The 25,390-nt window shown below is 37.4% G+C and overlaps 1 protein-coding gene across 2 annotated transcripts in view; it reads right to left on the bottom strand.

The window, feature by feature from the left end:
* LOC122163455 (DNA primase large subunit-like) overlaps window positions 1–24,234 on the bottom strand; it is a 106,541-nt gene extending 82,307 nt beyond the window's left edge. For both annotated transcript variants that reach the window (XR_006169941.1, XM_042824704.1), the window contains exons 1-2: window positions 24,145–24,234; window positions 23,216–23,353 (exon numbers count right to left, since the gene is read on the bottom strand). Coding sequence is in view for 1 of the 2 variants with exons in the window: in XM_042824704.1 (XP_042680638.1) it covers window positions 23,216–23,353; window positions 24,145–24,198 (192 nt within the window). In the remaining variant the exon portion in view is untranslated. The remainder of the gene's footprint in view (window positions 1–23,215; window positions 23,354–24,144) is intronic.
* Between the last annotated feature and the right edge of the window lie 1,156 nt (window positions 24,235–25,390).

Raw genomic sequence — 25,390 nt, 5'->3', positions numbered from 1 at the left:
TAGTTTATGTTGCCTAGTTCAGGGATCACTGCAAAGGGAAAAATAAAACATAATCACTTCAAATCACAGGAGAATCCAGTATTATTCCTCCACTTTTTCTTTCTTTCTTGTTGTTTTTTGTTTCGCCTACAACCACATGTTTTATCAGCAAAATGAATCCCTGTTTGTGACTCTTCTGTGTCACCTGGAATGGCAAGATAAATATTTCTATATAAAACACTCCCATGAAAATGGGATCATCTATCTTTCCACAACACAGACTTCGTTACGTTCATTCAAGTAATTATTTTCAAGAAGAAGAGGGATCCTCACAACACAATTCATTTCCATTTAAAATGGGACACCTCCTCAACACAGCTATTTACTCCACAGTCACCAAAAGCCCTTTTTGGTTTTCCAGGTTCTGTTTACAACAGGAAGGTGCCTCCACTGCTCTCCCAATACCACTACACATTTTTTCCTAACAGAGGCATTCAAGAGCTACTTCAAAGTCAGGCACTACAAAATCATAAAGAATATGAAAATAGGGAATAGGGGTATGACGAAGTAAGAAGATATGCTGACCATTACACCCTTAGCTAGAATGCTACACATGCCATCAGTACAAATCTTCAACAGAAAAGGGGAGAAAAAATCCTCAGGATACTCAAGATATCCAGTTTTAATTATTTATTCTAGTAGATAAAAAGATGTTCATCAATCATGCATGAAAAACACAGAAGAAATGAGAAACCACTTGAAGACTGCTGTATCGTATCAGGCAAAGCCGATTTGTTCAGCTGAAACTTAGAAGAGATTAATAGTGCTAAACACTGTAATCACTCTTATCTTAACTTCTTTACAGGAGAGAAAGAAGTTTTCCTGAATGTTATTGAAAACTTGCTACAAACTTATAAATAAATAAAGCTTGCCTGACACGAAACTTGAAGTTAAGCAGCAGCTCTACACGCTGCCAGGATGTCATTTATATACATGGCAATTAAGAACAAGATTACTGTGACTCAATTTCCTTGTCTCCATTTTTTACGAGTGTGAATTTTTTTTGACTTTGAGGTTACAGTATGAGAACTATTTGCTCTCAAGAGATTTTCTATGCAAAAAAAAGATAAAAGATTTTTATTGTCACAAAGAGTTTGCTTTCTGGACAAGGTGTCCTAATTAGCTGTACTGCACAAGAGAACTTTAACGCTGTCAACACTTAATGAATACATTTTTTAAAAGTCATATCAAGTCGGATGTTATTTTGCAAAATTACATGGAAGGTTACAAGGAAGCACAGAAAAAAGGACTTAGACAAAAGTTACTTTTTGCTGAGAGAACCTACTGAATTACTCTAGGCTCCTCCTACATCTAACCAGAAAAATCAAGGTCTGTTTGGAGGATGCATTAGAGAATCTACAACGTACATTATTACCTAGAGTATCTCCTTATCAGCTGGTAAGTGCTTCCAGAACCCACTGTCCACATGCACATCTACAGCCTGTACAGAATTGATCAAACTTTTTTTTTTTTTCCCCCCTTAATCTAAGAACCACCTGTGCCCAGGAAAGTGGTGAAGTCACCATCTCTGGAAAAGTCCAAAAAATGTTTAGACGTGGTCCTGAGGGACACGGTTTAGTGGCAAATATTGGTGGTAGGTAGATGGCTGGACTGGATGACCTTGGAGGTCTTTTCCAATCTTGATGGTTTTATGATTCTGTGCTGGTATACATGCTATTTCTTTCATGAAAAAACTTCTTCATAAACATTTCTCTTATTAAAATCATTAATGAATAGGAACTTATAAACTTTCAAACATTATTTTCAACAAACTCCTAACTTTTAGGTAGTGATTTCCTTAACAAGTGGTTTTAAAGTACATGAACTCTGCAATGTAACAGCCTCTTTTTGTATCCTAAATGTATCAGACACCATAACAGTTGCTTTAGTTTAAATTTAAAAAAGAAAATAAATTCTAAAAAAAATCTCAGAAAGTCTCAAGACTTCTGAGAAAGCTCCACTTTCTTTTAACTAAGAGATCTGTGAGTGATAACCTCACGTCACCTTCTAAACCTACACAATATCTTTGCCACTAAGAAGCCATGAGACTCCCATATTGCCAAAACCCAAGAATTCAATTTTATCACATCTCCCAGAGAAGTCTGCACCATCCAACAAAACTTACAGGCTGCCTCGTAACAACAGATTGATTTTGAAACATCAACTGTCTTGCTAAATGGGTAACAAAATGTCACCATGCAAATGCTATGCAGCTAGGGAACCTGAGTGAGGAGAGCAGTGTTTGCATGCCAGCATATTGCTGTACCTAGACAGATGACATTTGAGCGCTGATCAATTTTCCTCTGAAAAAATTGTGTTTAACCTTTCACAACATGTTGCAAATCTCAAATGCTGTAAAAAAAAAAAAAATTAATAAGCAATTTTGCCAATGTTTTTTCAGTTATTAAAAGTTATTTCAGCAGCACTGGCACTGAGATATGCTCAAGAAAAAACAAAGAAAATAATGCTATATTTATTCCTTATTCCCTGTGAATTATTAGCATAACCCATAGGAAAGATGGTAACATTTTTCAAAATCAATGGAACTATTTACACAAAATTGTTTTTGACATTAGAAAACATTTTTGCAATAAGCCAAATGGATTTAGGACATAAAACATTATTTTTACATAGCACCAAACACATGAAAGAAAGGAAGTAAATAATATAGATCAGAGTTACTGGGCTTTTAGTACAAACCTAACAACTCAGTGACATTTTCACGTGATGGGATAAAGATTTCTCTCATGAATCTCTACTGACTGACACAGGTATCAATACAAAACTGTACTTTTTTTTTTACTATTGTTTTTTTTTGTACTATTCTTTCAAATAAACAACACTCCCAACCCATTCTGTCTCACATTTCCACAGAAAATGTGAAGTGGGCTTTTATCTTTTCAGGAAAGCAAAGCCAACAGTGAACTCATGATTTAAAATTACAGGTTACAGTCTTAGCATTTTAATTTATTTATACATATACATATATATATATATATATATATATATACACACACACACGTACATATGCACACACAGAGCTTTTATATAATATATATAAATATATTATATAATATATATATATTTAATATAAATGTATAAATAATATATAAATAATAAATAAATATATAAATAATATATAAATAAATATCTATATATTAAAAATTCAGGCAGAAGGGAGTAACAGTTACCATAAGTGTTGCTGAAATACTATATCCTAGAATGCAAAAGCTATATATACAAATAAAATTATATTTTATATTTAATGCGTACCATAAGATTCATACTCTTATCTACAAACAAAATTAATGAATCTTTATATTTAGCTAGTTCGCTCGAGTTGCCAAAGGACAAATGTTCCACAGCAGAAGAAACAAATCAATGGGAGTAAAGAATTGCCCGCACGTCCTACATACTTACTAATAGAACTTCAGAACTTTGAAGAAACTGAACTCCACTAATTTCAGCTCAGCATTTGTCAAACACATGCCGAATAATAATTTATGTTTTCCTGAGGCATTTGCATCTGAAAGTAATTGGTTTCTTTTTTCCTGTTCGGAAATGTCTAGCATTCACATTGCAATATAAATAACATTTGGGTTGAAGATTAGTATTTAGTCTTTGAAGCAGAATTTTTCAATAATTAAACCTTTTTTAATTGGTAAGTGAGCTGTTGCAGGTTTTTGTATCATTATTACTTGTGGAAATATTCATTTCACTTGCATTCAGGGTGAAAGTATGTAAATTAACTCATCTCCTGCATTTTTTTGCATTCTGGTATAAAGCTAAAGTTGACAGTTACCAAGATTCTCATTAGATATTTCTCCCCCTAAAACAGATTACAATATTGCAAGAAAGATGGAATTAATATAGTCTGTTCCAGACTTTAATTATATGTAGATTGAAGTAGCTACTTTGAAAGCCACCTTGTCAGCAAAATCCCAATCTTCTGTTAAATAACATTGCTTTTCGTAACAACAAAAAGTCTCCAGTAAATTGATTTCACTGATTTGGCCCTTACCAACAGCTTTCTCTAACTTTTGATTTAGTCCTCCTCCTTTCTGCTACCTAGTTTGAGATATCTACTCTTTTTAAAAAGAAGTCAATGGTGTACTGGAACACTGCTCTTCACAGCCAGGCTGCCAAGTCATGCCATTTGCTTTCTTCCATTACCAACTTGATGCACACAAGTATTTCATTCTGTCTTCAATACTGCTCACTGTATTTCGGCTGAATGAAGATTTTGACTCTTCTTCTGGCAGTATTTGCTGTTTTTCTCCCACTCTCACAGACTAAATATTAATTCCAGCAGTCCCCATACTGGGATCTGTTGTTCAGTCCATCTGAACACTGCTGCTGTAACGAACCTGCTTTAATAGAGCTTTGCAAAGGGGTGGAGAGGAAGGTGGTTTCACTCAGAAAGCCAAGATTTCCTTCAGATCTTAACATTATGAGTCTGAATTTTTGCCTTCTTCCCATCGTTCAAGAGAAGATAATTAAGAAAACAAATATCCCTGCATAACCAATGCCACACAGGAAACAGTTAGCTAGGAAGCATGAATGACTCATTATTGCTTCACTAAGTGCCCTCATGAAGACACCATCAGAAATCATGATAGGTTTTCCCACCAAAAACTTCATTAGTCTAACACTAATGCTACGCTCAGCAGAACTAGAACAGTTTTAAGAACAGCCCTAAACAATGTCAGCAAAACCTCTCCAGAGGTGAAGGCTGAGAGAAGAAACTAGCATATGAGTACCCATCTAACTCATTTAATTAAAATATCATTTTCCATAGCCATTATCGCTACTACGCGGCTTTATCTACTGTTCTACAAAGATCATCATAAAAATACTGAGTTAAAAAATTATGAAGTATTTATTATTAATCTTTACAAATGCTGTTACCAAAGCCCTATGCCACTGCAAAGGCATGGCAGGAAATAAATAGGTCAGCCATTGTAGAAAAGTCACAGCTTTATTATCTTCAGAGATTTCATTTTCTTAATAGGATTTTATTACTAGGAACCAATTACTCAGTACCAGTGTTTTATTACTGCACTCAAAGACAGTTTTCCTGAAGTGTCAAAATCTGATGCCATTTATCCCACGCAAGAGCTGACCTGAATTTCTTGGCAATTTGCTCTACACCACTATGTGAATTTATTATAGCTACAATCCATAAGTAAAAACCATGATCTGCGTACTACCATTTCAGAAACAGCCTCAGAACAGAAAGCTGTGTCCAGCATATTGCTTAGAAATAAAAATGAAAACCACCACAGCTGTACAAGACCAGACAAGTTCTGCCAGTCTGCAGTTACCCAAGTATCAAAGATAGTCAAGAAAATTCCAGTTGTATAAACCAAACAGGAAATATATAAAATCAACGTACCAAATATTTCCTAACAGCTATTTCCAATGCTCTTTTCCTTAGAAAGAATTTTGCTTTCGCATGCATTCTCAAAAGTGCATTTCAATCTGCAACACAGCACAATTTTCAAAGTTACTTGTGTTCAGCAATTCTAGCAAGATCATTAAATCCTTTCTCAGGTGCTACAAGCACTAAATGAAACCTTTTTTTTTTTTTTTTTTTTTTTTTTTAGAAATAAGACAGCATCCTTCTCTAAGGTTGATTTTAGAGAAAAAAATTAACAAAAATCTCAACAATACTTGTTGTTAGGGACCAGGATGATTCACCAGTCTACACTGTTTAAGGCTGTGTTCCCATTCAGTCTTTAAGCTATGGTAAAGTCACCACCATCTAAGGAAAAAGACTCCAATTCTGAAGCATTTTCTCTATTTAATGAGCGAGTCAAATCTTCATTAACTGACATTCTTGTTCCTTGAGAAAGTTACTATACAACTTCAGATACATTTAAGTAGTCCTAAAGAAAAGATTCTATCACAACATCCCATGTAATGCCAACTTCTCACTTCCAAATCTCTAAAGGTTTGAATCTCAGCATTTCATCTTCTCAACATGTGGTTCCTGCTTGGAAGTAACTGCTGCAGTTGCTAAGAGCTAGAAAACACCCATATCCTAAAAATAAAAGGGTATTTGGAATACATTTTCTTAGTTATTCATAGTTTACAACATTGTCTTTTTTTAAAATTAGTAAAATCAAATCTTTGCAACACTTCAAGGAGTTTTAAGCCCTAGATTCCCATATGTTCAAGTATCAGTGATTACATTCTTATCTGTAGAGAATAGAGCTAAAAACATGACAGGCACTCACATTTCATCGTTGTAAAATACCAGCATTAATCTGAGCCTACTTATCAGCATTTTCAAATATTTTACTTAATCTTAACTCTCATTGCCTGCAATGACATTTCCCAAATACGAGTGGGAGCTAATCCTTCCACATTTTCTCTTTGAATCCAAAAAGGATATTCATACTAAAGGAGAATCATTAGATACCAAAAAACATGCATGTTTATAATTTCTTTTGTGTGTGGATTATCTAGGTTCACAAATCCTACAAATATCTTACTTCTGAATAAAAACTGACGCAAGAAACACTTCCACCAGGACTCAAGTGCATGAAGCAGAAAACCAAGACATGAAAAAAACTAATTAATGGATATTTTAGAACATAATGTTGTTGCCTCAGAACTTAATTGTAGGACCTCCATTTAACCTGCCTGTAAGGCCCATGGCTTGGTGCTTCCATGTCAAAGCAGAAGTGCGCCCAGCAAGCTGAACTGCAGCCCAAGGAGAGGTTTTGAGGCCCAGGAATGTTCCCTCTCCAGTGATTGTTCAGGAAAGAGAAGCAGTCAGGCATACACAGAATGATCTCCCTTAACAGAACCGTACAACAGGCCAGCAAGTCCATTCCTAACTAGGGTATAAATCTATTTTCTTTTCCTAAAGACAAATGAAAAGAAAATAATAATACAGCTAACATCACCAAGGCACTGGATCTTTCAGTCTCCATTTTCCCTCTGGGCAATAATGAGCACAGTCACTCTGGCAAAGACACAATTTTCAACCAATGCAAGTCAAGAAAAATCAAAAGTTAAGTAAATACCATGACAACTTTTTTGCACATTTTTCCCAGAGAAAATGAAGCTAGGGGGATCTTGCTATTTACACTCATAGATGAGTGCTAGAATTAATATTGTAGCCAATCTCCCCATGTTTAATAGCGAAAAGAATCTGAAAGACACTAACTCCTGACAAGTTTAACAAGGAAAACATTAGGTGAGAGACACAATTATCACTCACAGAAACACTACCCAAAAAAGAGCAAAGACTGCACAGCACAGCAGACTCTATAAGGAAAATGCATTCTATGTCAATTACAAGAAAACTTCCAGAGTTTACAGTTTGTTTGGTATTTTTACCTTAGTTTAACAACTTCAAGCTCAGATAGCAATACCAATGCAAGATTACTAGACAAAAACAGAACCATTAACTAATACCTGAGGTGTGACTGCTGCTTTTCAAGGACAGGATGCTAGCAGAATATCAGAGAGCATCATAAACTGCAAGATCCTAGCTCACACCAGCATGTATTTTTTTGTGACTAAGGGCCATCTGGAAGAAAGCCTGAAAGTAGCTCTTCCTACCTTACTTAATGTGAGGTAACTAATGAAATAACTATATCCTGAAAGAGTAAATGCACTTAATTGCAGCAGAAGACTATAACGCCCAAATACAAAGAATTCTCAGGTAAGGTGCAGGAGACTGCTTGAAGCCAGATGAACAAGCAAGAGAACACCCAGGCTAAGGAAGTGTCCAAACAGGTACGATTCACCGCACTGTGTAAAGTTACATTACAGTACGAGAGCATTAAAAAAGTTCTTATGATGAACTTACTCTCAAAAGCGTTCATTTTTGAATAGCACTAGTATGCATATTTAAAAGTAAGGTCAACAAATTGTAAACCAAAATCTGCAAGTAACTCTTTTTCTGTTATTTGTATTGGCCCATTGCATGTTGCAGCTCATGATCCATTGGAACTATGAGAAAAGATCCCAGGTATTGGCCAAATGTTTGACTTTGATGGAAACTCTGTGGAAGTTTGGTTCCTCCTGAATTACAGCAGCTCACTACCCCTGGGGCACAAGAACACAGAATGTGATTACTACTGGCAAAAGACTGGGGGCTATAATTATAATCATCATGGAATCTTTTGAGTTGGAAGGGACCCTTCAAGGTCATCAGTCCAACTCCCCTGCAATGAACAGGGACACCTACAGCTAGATCAGGCTGCTCTGAGCCCCATCCAGCCCGACCTTGGATATCTCCAGGGACAGGGCATCCACCACCTCTCCAGGCAACCTACTCCAGTGCTTCACTACCCCTACTGTAAAAAAAAAAAAAAAAAAAAAAAAAAAAAAAAAATACGAAAATGTTCTTCCTTACATCCAAGCATAATCTCCCTTTGCTTAGTTTGAAACCATCTCACCTCATCCCATCACTCTTTTAATGAAAAGATAAAGATGCATTCATCCTCTACACTGCTAGCTTTGCACAACAGTCCTCACATGCTCAAAAGAAACAAGCATTTCTTTCAAAAACCAGGAAACTAAGTTATTTGAGAACGTTTTTGATTTCCTTTTATGAGGTAAATCTTGCTTTAGAGCAATGGCACATTCAGAACTTCACCATTCAAACACTAAATGAATCAGCCCCATCCACAACAACAGTCTGACTGCAGCAGCAGCAGATACAATCAACTTTAAATTATTAGTAAATTCAATAACCGTATTGAGAGCTATTTCATTTTCCCAAGTTAGCATTTTCTTTTGATTCATGTTTTAAATAGTAAAACAAAAATGCCTGAACATACAAATTTGAAACATATAATAGTACACTTCCTTTTCAGGTAGAGATTACAAGCATTTCAATGAACTGTGTAAAAAACCAATTAACTCTTTTGGAAGCAGAAAGAAATAATTAATTAGGTCTAACTTGGAAAGTTTAAAATATCTTTGCTTCAACTCACACAATGCAGTACTGTACTTGGTTTAGAATCATTTTGTATACTCACAACATTTCAACTTATCTTGCAGCTAAATAAATTTTATCTTCTGAATAACAAAGAAATATATCTGGTAATGCCCTTCATGAACAAAAGCTTTCAGTTAGTAAGTCGAGATGGATTTTTCATGCCCATTGCTAGGTGCTTGAAGTATCTCCAGAAACCCATATAGGTCTTCTAATCTAATGATGCATAACTGGATTGTAACGAGGTTGGTTATATCTTCCAATCAGCTCAGAATATGAGTACAGATAACACAGAAATATTCTCTGACTCAAGCATCACAAATATGGTTTATAAATGCAAGTTGTTAACAAAAGGCACGTTTTATTGCTAAGAGCTTATTGTTATGATTTATAAAGCCAGGTCTGCTCTTAAGGAAGTACTCATTAGTTACTTTGAGAAAGATTGCCACAAATTGCATGAGGAAACTTCATTACCAGAGGTAAACAGCTGAACTGAGCTATATAAGATGTGTTGCTTACAGATAGATTATGTCAGAAAACATGTCAAATATTTCTCAAGGATGTTTTATTGCTTTGTCTTGTCACAAGGGTGGACAACTGAAGAAACAGACAACAATACACAAACACCAGCAGATAAACACGTTCCAAACAGATGTATTTTGTTATTATAGCACAGTGACTATTTCAGTGTGCAATCATACTGAATGTGGAAACGTGGCTGTACACAAGTATGCACAAACACATCAAACGCTGAAATAGATCAGCTTTAATGCTGAACTCTTAAAAAAGGTTATTTCAAGCTTTAAAAAACCTGCTCAGTTGCCAGCATGACCCAATATGACTTATTTAAAACTGAACACCATTAGCAAATTCTATGAATAAAGGTCTTTCCTGATCACGATGTGCTGAAGAGAGGGGACTGGAAATCAGCTCAGTGAAAAAAACAAACAGCTCAGAAATTGGGGATATTAATGTCACATCCTCTGCTTGAAAAGTTTTAGACACAATCTTGTGGTATTAGCTAAAATCTATAACATGTCTGACTTTTCTAAAGGAACCATGACACACAATTTCATATCGGTTCATGACAGGAATAAAAAAAGCAATCTGAGACTGAGGAAAGAAGCATCATAACACTAAAGCATCAGCAACAGTTTGAGTTCTTCATAGAGTTCTCAACTGCAGTACACCCAACTGGTGAAATGCTATCTGCAGAAATCCAATGTGCTCCAATTTGAAGGAATATCACACACACCTTCAGCTACTTAAAAACTGTCTAGATTACAAGTTCTGGGTGAGATGACAAAAACAACTTCAAGGTCATGAACAGAGATCCAAACGCAGGATGTTCCTTACAGCCAGACATCCATGGTGACAATGCATCAGCAATAATAACACTGCAGCACAGAGTATCTCAGGATATTGAGGGAGCCCAGAAGGATACTAAAGGAAAATACCCAAGTAACAGTTTTAAACAATACAAAAGATAGTAGCCTAGATCTTTCAAAATGAACAAACTGTTCATTTGTTAACAAAGTTAACTAAGACACTAAGGAGAACAAACAAGAATAGGAATGCCCACAAAAAGCAATGCTTAGCAGGCCAGACAACAATTAAAGAGAAAAACACAATTGGTTGTTTATAGTTTGACACCAGCTTTAGTTGATGTTACACCTTCTGGCAAGAAGTCTCATGACTCAAAGATATAGTCATAGCACCAACAGGACAGGAATAAAAATTGAAATCGTCAAGCATTTCACAGAATCACAGAATTGTAGGGGTTGGAAGGGACCTCCAGAGATGATCGAGTCCAACCCCCCTGCCAAAGCAGGTTCCCTACAGCAGGTCGCACAGGTAGGCATCCAGGCAGGTCCTGAACATCTCCACAGAAGGAGACTCCACCACCTCCCTGGGCAGCCTGTTCCAGTGCTCCGTCACCTCACTGTAAAGAAGTTCTTGCTCACATTTGTGTGGAACTTCCTATGCTGCAGTTTCCAGCCGTTTCCCCTTGTCCTGTCTCCACTCACCACTGAAAACAGTCTGGCCTCACCATTCTGCTCCCCCCACCTTAGATATTTATAGACCTGGATCAGGTCCCCTCTCAGTCTTCTTTTCTCAAGGCTGAATTTTCTCAAGGCTGAATTTGATATAGTAAATTTAAAACCAGAATGGGTTAAATATTATAAATACATCAAAACTGGGAACGACAAGCAAGTAGATTCATGAGGCTACTATTAAGACATCTCTAGAATTTTTATGTTAGCTATTTTTTAAAACTTTTGTTCACACTGACAGATGCAGAAAAATTAATCACAGAACTGAAAATTAATGACATTTAGTGAAATGCTTACCAGCACTTGGTGTATATGAATGGAATAAAATCAACCTCATTTACATCCACTCTGCATTACATATTTTTCTTTAGAATTAAGAACTTAAGTCTCGTGCCTTTACCTTCTCCTCTATAGCGCACAGTTGCTGCACAGAGAGGCACAAAAGCTCCACATTCCTTCCTTCAGTACTCCTGCGATGCCCTCTGATGGCTAAGGCCACAAGGTGCAGGTGGAGCCCCTCAGGCCAGCTAATAGGCACAGGTAACGATTACGAGCCTGGCAAAAACCCTTACAGGAACGCACTGACAGTCTGATTTCAGGCCAGATTAAATGCAACAGCAAGCTAGAATCTTCTTCCAAGCCTCAAGCATTAACTTTGTGCTGATCAGAAGTAGGACGGCCAACAAACTGTCAGAGACACAATAATTCATTCCAAATTCAACAGCAAAACACCTGGAAGAGCTAAGTTGTGGTGCTGCAATGACCTGGAGGAAAAACTGATACAAAGCATCTAACTTCAGCATTCTCTCTGGGTTTGTATCTGCTTTTCAAAAAGGTTCCTTAAATTCAAGCTCAACGCAGAAAATGATACTTTCATTCAGTTCACTTTAAGGAACTAAACAAAGACTTTTAAAAAGTTTTGTTTTAAAACATTTTACAAGCTAACTGAAAAATTGACAATTACCTAGAAGTATTTAGCAGTTTCTATGCTTTGCAGTTTGAATATCATGAATATAGAAGAATTGTTTTAGCCCAAGCATGCAAAACTATTTCCAACTAATACTAAAACTGCCTTGTTTAATAGTATTTGCTAAGTGGCAGGACACAGTAAACAACTAAAAAAAAAAAAGGAATAGTTTGCAAAAATAAAAGAAATTAATTAGTTCTGAACTATTTCAACTTCAAAGACTACTGCTACAAATTAGAGACAGGTATTTAATACAAATGCATTTTACAGAGCAATTCTACCCTCTATGTTTTCTGCTCATCTTTATTGAGTTTTCTATGCCTCAGAGATTAGTCAAGGAAGACAATGACCATGCAGTCAAAAAGGACTGAGCACAGGATCTACCAATCTACACAGCAATCTCCTGTCACACAAGTTGATAAAGTGTGACGGAACACAGCTGAGGGTGCTGAGAGAACTGACACTGTGAGCCTGCCCTACTCATTGCTGAAAGGCCACTGCGATCAGGAGAGGATCCTGTTGACCTGAAAGCAGCAAGTCTTGCACCCATATTTTGAAAGAGCAATAAGGATGGCTGGGGAAAAAGGCTGGTCAGCCTTACTTTAGACCCTGAGAAAACTGCAGAGCATGTCTTCTTGCAAGCACTTTTGGGCACACATCAGAAAAAGTCACCTGCTATCTGTACTTGGTATTTCATAGAATGGCTTAGATTGGAAGAGTTCCTAAAGACAACCTAGTTCCACACCCCTGGAAATGGATATGAGCAGGGTTGCCGCCCACTACATCAGGCTGCCAAGGGCCCCATTCAACTTGGAGGTCAGTTACAAGCAGAGTTCCTCAAGCCTCTATCCCAAAATCTATGCTGTTCAATGTTTTTATTGATTACCTTGATTACACAAAACACATCTTTATTAGGATCATTCGCAACAAACTGGGGAGCACAATCAATACACAAAAGAGGAGGGTTGCCCTTTAGGACGATCTAAACAGGATGGAGGAATGGACTAAGACCCTCATGAACTTACAGTGAGGGTGGTGAGGCACTAGAACAGGTAACCTAGTGTTGTGGTTGGTGCCCCATCCTTTGAGACTTTCAAGACAAGGCTGGGCAACCTGATCTAGCTGTGGCGCTGCTGTTCATTCCAGGGGAGTTGGACTAGATGGCCTCTAGAGGTCCATTGCAACTCTAAGGATTCTGTGAAATTCACCAGAGACAACTGAAAAGTTCTGTGATAAAGTAAGTCCCTACACTGGTACAGGCTGGCGGCCAACTCCTTGGGAACAGCTCTTTCGGAAAAGACCTGAAAGTCTGTCAAACAACAGGCTCAATTTTGTCAGCAGAAGGCAGAAAATGTAGAATTGCATTAAACTTGTCCCAGCATCTGCCTGGTAATGGTAGCCCCAAAACTGGGCGCAGTATTTTAGAGGCAGTGTAATGAGTGCAAAATAAAAGGTGATCCTTTTTATCTAACATTGTTCTGTTGATCCAGCCCAAGATATTGACAAATCTCTTCTCTGCCAAGCAACTCAACTGGCTCATGCTGAGCCTGCTGCTTGTTAAGGCAGAAACTACACTACACACAAACAGTGGTTAACGCAGAAGTTTAAGAAGAAGGATAACAGAAGCCAAACTGCATCTCATCAAACTCAGTCCCACTGTGGTTGGGACTGAGTGTCATTTAAGTTAGCTGCAGGAACAGCTATCAGTGGCCTACGAAGCTCCCAGTGCCAATGACTCAGATTTCGATAGTCACACCTAATATTCACTAGAAAATATAAGTGTCTCGAGCTTGAACAAATCACTTGCTACATAAAAGCATTTTACCATCCGCTATATAAAACAGTGTATTTATATGGTGAAATATATATTTAACACATGTAAAGTCTTTTCTATTCCTGGGAATGCTACTCTGTGGCTTCCAGATAGTGCCGTAAAGGCAAAGCAGATTATGGGAAATTTAAGAAAATGCATTTATTTGCAAATATCCTATACCCTGCTACTACTTGTAATGGAATTCATGCCTGAGGAACAGGAAAAGATTCCCTCTGAAAGAAATGCTCACAGTGACCTTCATAAACTGCTGCACACGGCTGCCAACACTGACAGAGAATCCTGCACAGACCAGGACAGGTTTTCATTCTCCAGCACTCCTCAGCTACACTTTATCCCTCTGAGCAGAATGCAGGTTTATGGCTCAGGCTTTGCGTAATGTATTCTTTGCTTCAACCGAATTGAGGCATTTCAGCATCAGCTCCTGAAACAATACAGGTTTTTAAACAGGCAGGCAGGCAGCAGACCGTGGCCTGTACTTCACAAGAATTAACCTTGCCTTTGAGCTATAAGTTGTTGCTCAAAAATCACAGATCCAGTCACAATGCTGACTTCAAGAACTGCAGCTTAGAAGAACTTTCATTATTAATAGCCCCCTAATTACTACTCTGAGCATTTCTCCACCTTTATTTCAGGCATTACCACAAATTATCTAACAATGCAGTTGAACTGCAACACCTAATAGTTTTCCACTAGCACCTGTCCTGACTGAAAATTAAGCTTTACTCCCAAGTCTAAACGTAGGCAAATGCACACCAGATAATCCAAAACACTTCTTTCTTCCTCTCCCAGGTCAAAAGTTCAGATGAGAATTTTATTTATTTTTTTAATCACCTATCCATTGAAAGGTTGAAGTAAGAAGCCCTAACTTTAAGGAGGGCAACAAAGCTGGTAACAGAACCTTCAATTTCTTTTAGCAGAATAAGTAGGAAAAAAAAAAAAAGAAAAAAAAAAACCAGCAGTTGAGTTTTTCCTATTATATAAGAAGCTTTAAGCACTACATCAAAATGTAGTCCCTTACATCAGCATGTACCTATGTAAACAAAGGCTGCAGTCATTAACAAATCATGTCACTTTGCTCAACTCATGGCAGATGATTAAAATAACTTTCCCTTCTGATATTTGCCTTGAACAAACAAATTATTTAAGCATCAGCCCTGAGAGTATTTAAACAAAATGGAATTTGTTTACAGATAATTATAATAAAAAAGATATTTCACAAGCTACCTATAAACCAAAGCTACATATCTGCATTCATCTATTTTGTGGTATTTCACCGTATTTTCTACTGAGCCATAACTCAGACCAGTAGCTAATTCAGTGTCCTTTCAGAACCTACAAAGCACATTTTTCATTTGTATCTGGAGACTCTCCTGACACTAAGATTCCTTTGTCACCTTTCAAAACCAATTTTCACTGCAGAAAGTGCATATGAGAGCTTTTTGTTTGTTTGGCCTCTTCCCTAATGCTAGCAAGGCATCAGCAGACAGGAGAGATGGACACAAAACAGGAAGGCAGTGCTCAATGATTTCCATGACTGCCAGCACAGGTTGCCTATAAGACCCAAGGTTGTTTTTATACAGCACTCTCAATTTTTAAAATGTTTACTGTGGCTTTGACTAAATCTATCACAGTATTTTCTTAAAGCTGCTGCAACAAGCTTGGCCACTTTAATACTAAAATTCTGTTCAATTTCAGTCTCTACAACATTCCTTACCTTCCTATTACCAGCAAAAATTATTCTGACGAATTATCTTCTTTAAAGAGACATTCCATTTCCTCTCTAGAACACACATGCAGCAATTATTTGCAGAAGAAATATATTAACAGGTGAATTCCTCTGTGAAAATTTGCAGGAAAAGCCACACAAATGAAACCACCCAGCTGTAGCAACGCTGACAGTGACCCATATTTCTAAAAAAATATTCATTTTATCTATATGTAAAAGTCAAAATGAACTGTTCGACAAGTTTGAAGAGATTTTTCTTAAAAGCTCACTATTAGTGTTTATTTTAGAAGTCTTACAGAAGAACTTCTTTTAAAGAATTCTTGGTACAGGCACTTCTGAGATAAGACTTCTGTTCACTTCAATGTTCTTCTTTCGCTTGCTGCTTAAAAGAGAAGTGCTCCAACCTGTGGAAAGGTTCTATACTGCATTAACCTCATGTCATCCGATATGACAGTCAGTTGTTCAATTTATTTCACTTTAAGCTATGGCAGTTTCCCATTCTTCCTGCAGATTAAAAAGAAAGTGTTTAACCTTTAGACCTTCCCTGATAGTCAGATGATCTTTGTCATCAGTAAGAATGGCCAAAACACATCAACGTTTCATATATAATATACATTCACTAGCTTGGGAAATCTTTCTCTCTGTGTTACAAGGAGAAACATGCCAAAAAAAAAAAAAAACAACAAAAAACCATCACACAACTGAAAGTCAGTTCACAATTTCTAGGGAGATTTAACTTATTTCTCTTTGCTTGCTCCATGAGCTCACATGAAACATCTTAAAACATCTTCTTATTTCTCTACATCCTACAGTGATTACAGCCGTCTTCTCTTTGCCTGCAAAGTTTGCTTTACACAGATAGAGCTGAACCAAAATTTAAGACATTACAGCTTAACTTAGGTCTCAAAATAGCTTACAGATTAAGTCTAGTAACTTGCACGGCTCCAGCTGTTTCTTAAATGCCTAACCTGACACTCACTGTACATGCTGCTTTCAGCAGCTACAACACTTTGTAATTTCATCAACACTATCTGCAACAAGTCCTACAAGCATCCTATTTGATATGCTATTAAAAATTGTTTATTAAAAAGGTGAAACATGGGATACTTGTAGATTAAGTTTATGCAAATGTGTGATACGCTATCTGGAATCTAACATCTAATCAAGGATGGTGAGAAACACGGGTTACAGATAGGAGATGATGAAAAATCGCAGTGATGAATGCAGGTGCATCCATCTACCCCCGCTCTGTCTGTGGGCTTTTCATAACTTTGAGGCTTGCACTGCAAATCTTCCAAAATACTCCTCTCCCCCTTATTCAAAACAGCTCTTAGCTAGCAAGCACAGCAAGAATTATTTTGAAAAGCAAATGCCGAGTGAGCACTCAAATGTAATGAAGAGAAACCAAAGAAAAAATACATTTCTATGAAGTACTGAATAGCAGATCAGAAAGGATGATGAAATGGAGCAGCAAAAGTCCAGTTTTAAGAAATGGGCAAGGCCACGTACTCCACAAAGCTTTCAGAAATTTTAGTTTCTCCAACAGAAGCAATGAAATGAATTGCTAGAGTAAAAAAGCAAACAGGCAAGAGCACTATCGCTACAGAAAAGGGAAATTCAGTCTAAGAACTGGGAGAGTTTAAGTCAAACTTAGGACGAATCCGGCAGACCCTTAAGAGATATCAAAAAATAAAGGATCAGGACTTGACCACATCTGTTCAAATGCCTCAGTGAGGCAGCAATAGTACTTTTCAACAACAAATTTAAGAATCTACTGACTAAGCCCAGTAAGTGTTCTCTTCTAAGAGCAGTTTGTTACCAACTACATCTTCTTAACAAACTCCTTTAGACAAAGAATATCCAAGATTTATGCTCCTTTACAGAAATCTGCAGTTGTATGCAAATATTCAGTGTAGCAAATAAAAATTAATGACCGAACATTCACTGCAACAGAAGCTACATCGTACCACTTGAACCATTTATAAGGCCTGTAAGCTATTTCAATCATAGAATCCTTAGAGTTGGAAGGGACCTCTGAGGGCCATGTAGTCCAACTCTCCTGCAGGGAACAGGGACACCACACCTAGATCAGGCTGCCCAGGGCCTGATTCAGCCTCACCCTGGAAGTCTCCAGGGATGGGGCATCAACAACACCACTGGGCAACCTATTCCACTGCCTCAGCACTCTCACTGGAAAAGACTTTTTCCTTATATCTAACCTAAACCTACTCTCCTTGAGCATGAAGTCATTTCCTCTTGTCCCATTCACCACAAGCCCTGCTAAAGAGTCTGTCCCCTTCTTTCCTGTAGCCCCCCTTTAGATACTGAAAAGCCACTATCAGGTCACTTTGCAGCTTTCTCTTCTCCAGGCTGAACAGCCCCAGCTCTCTCAGCTGTCCTCATATCAGATGATCCTTGGATCATTTTAGTGGCCTTTCTCTTGTTGGAGAAAGTTGGATCTCAAAAACGAACCATCTGATGTAGAGTGGTGGAAAATTCAAATCCCCACTAGAGTAAGTTGGATTTAGTTACCATTATTGAAACTTAAATTTCTAACAGAGAGTCATACAAAAAGACACACTCGGTTTTATTTATTGACCTCACATGTCACTACAGTTATTTCTTACTGACTTGAGTGCATCATTCTCAAGTTACTGCTGCCAGCATGTTTCCTGTAGCATTATAAAAGGTACTATATTAACTGAAGCATTCCTAGGTTACTAACACTGTTGTACAAAATATAAATAATTTTTTTTATTTAACAATTTTTAAACAATTTTTCTGTAATCCAAGGAATGGCTAAGAGTTAAGGAAGCCTTCCACATGTTTCAAATCCCATGCATTCTGCTGTATGAGTTTTACTACCACGACACGCCATAGATGATTTGGAGACAGAATTGCTTCAGTACAAATCAAACCAAAGAGGATAATCCAAGGATCACAGCAATAGTTTTGACAGCAAAAATATTTACAAAAAAGCTGTACTCTGCAGTAGATGCAAGCAACAGACAGAACAAATGTGAGGGCAAAATACTGAATCCATTGAAATTTCATTTTGAGTTCTAACATCACTTACATTATAATTACTTTATGCTAGCGAGCTATATGGTCACTAAAACATATGCACTGCAATTAATAGAGATAAAACTGATGATTTCAGAGAAATAATCAACAACAAAAGGACAACTGAAGAGTTTTAACTCTTTACAAAAAAGCAGCCACAAAGAAAAGTCTAGTAGCTTTCACCATTCTGAAGGTTTACGTTCTCTCTGACACACAAGTACACACTCAAGTTGCCTCCTTTAATTTTGTTTCTGCCACTCCACACATCACCATTTTCTTCAGCAGAACTATGCCTTGCACAATAACCTTACAATAAAACAAGAAGAAATGAAGAGCAGCTGCTTCCCTGCAAAACTCACAGAAATGCTTTTATCTGGGAAATGCAGAGGACAAGAATGAATGTAATCACGTTTTACACTGCAGTGCCAAAGTTATTACCTTAGTAACCTTGTAGGCGCATATTATAAAAATCATCCATTTATGTTATAGGGAATTACTTAGCACTGGGAACACAATACCCGAAATGAATTTCAAGTGGCAAGAGCATCATTAATCATACTTCCTCAACATTAATGCCGTGGAACAAAGCCTTCTGCTTCACTGCTTGAAAGCACAGGTGTTTTAGGAAGAAACCGTTTAACAGATGGTGCTATGCATGCCATACCTGAATAGAGGTTCTTGGAATATACAGCATATACAAACCAAAAGACTACGATGGACAAACGTTTTGTTTTAAAAGACAAATCATCACAAATATTAGTAAAAATGAAAGCAACGCCATCAATATTTCTAACAGTTTCAAACATTAACCCCAAGAAGAGAGAGGAATAAACAAAAACCACATCAAAATTAGAAAAAGCCAGTGAAGTCAATGTGCTCAACCCCCAAAATCTAGAAAACGGACTTGCAGACATCCAAACAAATTAACAAGGTCATACTGCAACATATAACTGTGCTCTTAAGTTAAAGTTAAGCAAGCTAAAAAGAAACACATGCTATTAAAATTATATTGTAACACATGCCAGTAAAATTGTACATAAAACTGCACATCCTGTTAAAATGGTATTTATCAGGACTAGAATCTCAATTTCTTAGAGTATCGGAGTCTATTTTTTTATTTAATTTCATTTGCAGAAAGTTTAATCTTACATCACATTCTCACAAAATATTTTCACAAAAGCAACTTACTGCAGTGGATTTATAATACAAAGACCAACCAAGCTGTAACTTCAACTGATAACCAGAGGGTGGGGGAATCATGGCTGTTTAGATCTGACAGCCCTTCTGCAAGACTGCTGTCAGGCTCTGATTGTAATGTACAGCCATTGCCAACAAAAATAATTGCAGATCTTTGCAAAGTACTCTTTAAACTGACAATGAAAGAACTCGTGTAAAATGGGACTGTTTACGTTCAGAAGCGTTTGTTGATCTGCAAATAAGTTATGTTTAACAAGCACTAAAACCTAAAACATTCTTTCAAGAGTAACACTGTAACTGTAAGATATTAAGATAAAAAAAGACACACACAAACCTAGAATCCATAAGATGGTTTGAATTGGAAGAGATTTTCAAGATCACTTAGTTCCTAGGTTCTGCCACGGACAGGGACACCTCCCTCTAGACCAGGTTGCTCAAAGCCCCATCCAGCCTGCCCTTAAAGCCCTCCAGGGAGGAGGCATCCACAACCTCTCTGGGCAGCCTGTGCCAGTGTCTCACCACCATCATAGTGAAGAATTTCTTCCTTATAATTAATGCACAGCTACCCTCTTCTGGTTTAAAGCCTCGCCTCACTGAGGAGCACGAAGCCCCACTGCCAGCACCTTGCTAAGCACACATAATAGACAGGTTTAGTCATGACTACTACTGTTATTTTAATAACCAAATATAGCATTTCATGTGCTCAACCTAAAAACATTATCTATAAAAAGGATTTTCTGTTCAACCACACAGGAAGACAGTCTATATCTGACACTAAGTACTAAGTAGTACTACAAGAAGAGCAGTTCAAAAAGCCTTAAATGCATTTTCAAAGATAATGTCACTTCTGGGGATGAGACATGGCATGGCAGCTCTCAATAAGTGCTGCAACACCTCCACCACGTGGGAGATACCAGCCATCCCCACAGCCAGTTCAGCCCACTACAGGAGGCTGAAACTGCAGAGGCCAAAGGTTGCTCAGTGTAAACTGTAGTCCAAACAAGTTACAAAACTGCCAAAGCAGCATTAAGCCAAACCAATGACTCAAAAGCCTCTTCTTTTACCTTTTGTGCCACTTCTGTACTTTTTTTTTTTTTTTTTTTTAAACCACCTTTCATTGTGCAGTATTGATATTTAACACATCTGAGATACTGGTCTGACATTCCGAGCATCAGCCCTAACCCACACCTTCACTGAAGAATCTCCTGCTTTCAAGAAATCAGAGGTTAAAGCAATTATCCACAAAAAAGGACACTTAATGCTATTAATAATTTCAAAACCCAAGTTCTCTACATCACTGTAACTGAAATTAACATCAAATGCAACATAACATTACTGCAGAAAAGTGCGTTTGCTTAAACTCAGTAAAACTCTCATGAATAAAATACAATCCAATTTGAATTAATAAAAGTTTGCTTTATGTTATAAAAAAAAAAAATGTAGAGTTAATCTAAAACATACAACAGAAAATATTTATGCTTTCTACCGTTAGTCATTATTAGACACAAAATTATTTACCAATGAATGGGTGAGAGAAAACAGAAAGAAGGTCCTTACATTATTGATTTTGCACAAATAATGAACTTGAGTTGCATGTACAACTGCCAAGGAGGCTCTCAGGAGTATTAACTCCCCCTGTGACAGAGCTTTGAAGAACAGATGCATAACTGAAACACTAAACGTGTTTTTAAAAAGGATGAAACACACATGACTGCTTCACAGGGCTGACAAGTAAGCAAGTGAAGCATAAATGTGACCAAAATTAATTTGTGCCAGTGACAAAGGCATAGAATCACAGAATGGCCTGGGTTGAAAAGGACCACAACAATTATCTTGTTTCAACCCCCTGCTACCTGCAGGGTCATCAACCACCAGACCAGGCTGCCCAGAGCCACATCCAGCCTGGCCTTGAATGCCTCCAGGGATGGGGCATCCACAACCTCCTTGGGCAACCTGTTCCAGTGCGTCACCACCTCTGTGTGAAAACCTTCCTCCTAATATCTAACCTAAGCCTCCCCTGCCTCAGTTTAAAACCATTCTCCCTTGTCCTATCACTATCCACCTTTGTAAACAGCCGTTCTCCCTCTTGTTTATACATTCCCTTCAACATAAAGCCTTTTTGAAAGTATGTATTATGAGGTATTCACCATTTTCTCAAATGCCAGTATCAACAGCATTCACTCTTTTATTTCATTCACATTTTATTACTCTCCCTTTAGAAACCTGGCTAGATCCACTCCATAACACATGTAGTCAGTGGGGTAAGCCAGCAATGTAGCGGGCAATGTGATGAGGCAAGGCCAACACTCCAAACTCTCAATGTTTTGGCGACCTAAGAACAGTACCTTTAGCACCAGTATGCCTCAGAGTATAACAGCTTCAGAGCTCCCTAAGAAGAGAGGGGTATTAAATAACTGCTGTATATGCTAAATCCTTTCAAAAACGTGTGCATGCAATTTCTTGGGATAGCACCAAAGAACCTCCCAGAAGCCCAACACACAGCACACATAATCAATAACATCTCAAAGAGCAAAGAGCTCTTCTTTATCACTGAAGAACTGAACTACTAAAGACAACAATAAAGAAAGATTCCTCATACCTACATGTCTGAAAGACCATCTTTTGACTATATTCAGAGTGCTTTGTCATTTAGAAGCTTTGAACAGCCAGTCCGAAAGCCAAGACTGTTTGCCAGAGGCAAACTGACTCACAGATTAAATACTACTTAGAGAAGACAAGCCGATCTTTAGAAATATCATTTGAATCTAATTTGCATTATCACAATATTATGGTCTTTAATCATCAAATCCTAATAAAACTAAGATTTTGCAGTGATGACTGTCTTGTAAACCCTATGAAGATTTGAATATAATAAATCTAGCAATTCTTACACTGATCACCGCATTATTACCAATTTACATACAGTGATAACCATAGGCATCCCCTGATACTTCAGCATTCATACAATGAAGACCTATTTTTGCTTGACAACCTCCAACTTTGTATTGCTTCTCTTTACTTTAGTTCTCACTGACACAAGAAGAGGGGTGCAGGGAGAACTTCTTTAAAAAAAGTTGCAAAACCTCACTTAAAACACAGACATAAAGACAGTCACGTTACTCTTCATGTAGGAAAGAGCTTTTAAATCCTCTAGCAGAAAATTATTTACAGTGAACACTGTATGTATCATAAATGTCAACTAAAATTAAGAAACACTCAGCTTACTAATGAAGGGTCTTTTTGTTTGCTTGCTTTTAGCTATGTGAGCACTTTTCATAGGTAAAACCAAATTAATAAATTTAAAAATCAAAATAGCTTTTGCTCCAGAGTGCCATTAAATGCAACAAAATTAATAAAATGAAGCTTGAACCCTTACCGCCAGTGCTTTAGATAAGTTTTTTCTATAGTTATTCAAAACAATAGCATCGATGTCCTTCAGTGGCACAAATGCAAATCCATCTTTAATAAACACTCTTCTTGCTCTAAACAGATCAACAGCATCTGACAGTCCAACCTGGGAAAGGGGAAAAAAAATAAAAATAAACCATGAAACAGCAAAAAAGCACAGTAACAATTACTACAACCCTAAGTTTCAAAACAGACCAGTGAGGCTTTAAGTTATTCTGTGTTCTTTAATAAAGCTACAGGCAAAACACAAAGATTCCGAAAGCACATGACAACTTCATTTATAAGAAGTCATTTACTTACAGTATCTAATTTCAAGGACATGTAAGCAAGCTAGGCAAAATGAGATACTTCAGAATTTCTAACTATAACAACCTAGCCTGATCACATAGCTTTGAACACTAACTGATTTGATACTTAAAACTAAGCTTCTGTAAACCTTCAATTTCAGAAATCTTAAAATTTTTCATTCTTGCAAGCTACATATAAGAGGCCTTGGAAGCAAAGATGGTTGAAATCCATCCATCAGCAGGTTACACTGCACACGTCTTACTTTTTGGTAGCAAGCAAGAAGAGAAGAATTTCACACTAAGACAGTTAAACTAAATCTAGTTTTAGATATTTGAGAAAGTCCCCATCCTCACAGTCTGTCAGCCAGTTAAGCCAAATGATTTGTCTGGGAGATGTTTAAACTGAAGATCTTTTTCATGGCAAGACAAGGGACAACAGAAGCCATTAATGACAGGTGAAGCTCCCTCCATATTCCGAGTCCCTCCTTCTACCCTCCTACTTACATAATAAAGAGGAACTCTCAGTGTCAGTATAATAGTAGTAAAACCTTAGAATACTTTTGAAAGAAAAAGAATAAAATGCTGCAAATTTGCATTAATTCCAACTTACCTTATAGAACATTTGCTCTTTTACTTTAGTCATACTGAGGCCAGGAGTTGACATGAACAGCTCATTTGCCAATTCATTTTTCAGGTCTTCACTAATCTAAAATAAATTAGATTTATTTTATAAAGAAATTTATAAAAATAAAAGCTTGTTTAAAAACCTCCAAAATACTTCAGAAATACATTTTTTTTTAAAATAAGCTAGATGACAACTTGGTCTGTAAATACGCCAGTGCAATGCTATAAGATGAAAAGTAGAATCATAGAACCACAGAATCACTCAGGTTGGAAATGATCTTAAAGATCATCGAGTCCAACCACAACCTAACCATACTACTCCAAATCCAACAACCCTCAGCTAAATCATGTCCCTGAGCACCACATCCAAACGGTTTTTAAACACATCCTGGGATGGTGACCCAACCACCTCCCTGGGGAGCCTATTCCAGTGCTGAACAACCCTTTCTGTAAAGAGTTACCCCTTACAGAAAACTTACCCTGGCACAACTTGAGGCCATATCCCCTTGTCCTGTCACCTGTCACCAGTGAGAAGAGACCAGCCCCACTCTCAGCCTGGAGAAGGCTCCAAGAAGACCTTATAGCAGCCTTCCAATACCTGAAGGGGGCCTACAGAACAGCTAGCAATGGACTTTTTGTAAGGGCAGGTAGCGACAGGACAAGAGGAAATAGCTTTAAACTGGAAGAGAGTAGATTTAGACTAGATGTTAGAAAGAAATTCTTTTCTGCGAGGGTGATGAGACACTGGAACAGGTTGCCCAGTGAGGCTGTGGATGCCCCCTCCCTGGAGGCATTCAAGGCCAGTCTGGATGGGGCTTGGAGCAACCTGGTCTAGAGGGAGGTCTCCCTATCTACAGCAAGGGGTGCACCTAGATAATCTTAAAGGTCCCTTCCAACCCAATCCATTGTACGATTCTGCGATTCTATCCACGTTAACTTAGAAACATCACACAGACATTAGGGTCATGCATGACTGAAGAATTAAAGGAAAATTCTTATGAGAAATATGGCAATAAGTTCTCTTCCATTTATAAATAAAAAAAGCCAAATGAATTATACAGAAACTCATTAACAAATGTTAAATTTTAAGCATTTATCTAGATTCACTCATTGGATTAGCAGGATAAGAGTATTTCTGTGTTTGCAGCGGATTTTATGATGTTTATAGCCAAAACAGCAACTAGTAAATGAAATTGCAGTACAATTATTTACTGTAAAAACCATCCTATCAG

Source organism: Centrocercus urophasianus, unplaced genomic scaffold (assembly GCF_019232065.1).
Source record: "Centrocercus urophasianus isolate 14NV4802_14NV808 unplaced genomic scaffold, USGS_Curo_1.0 seq_10, whole genome shotgun sequence".
In the NCBI taxonomy this organism is placed as follows: Eukaryota; Metazoa; Chordata; class Aves; order Galliformes; family Phasianidae; genus Centrocercus; species Centrocercus urophasianus.
Note: the sequence above shows the minus strand (reverse complement) of the source record. Positions and strands in the feature narration are given on the sequence as shown.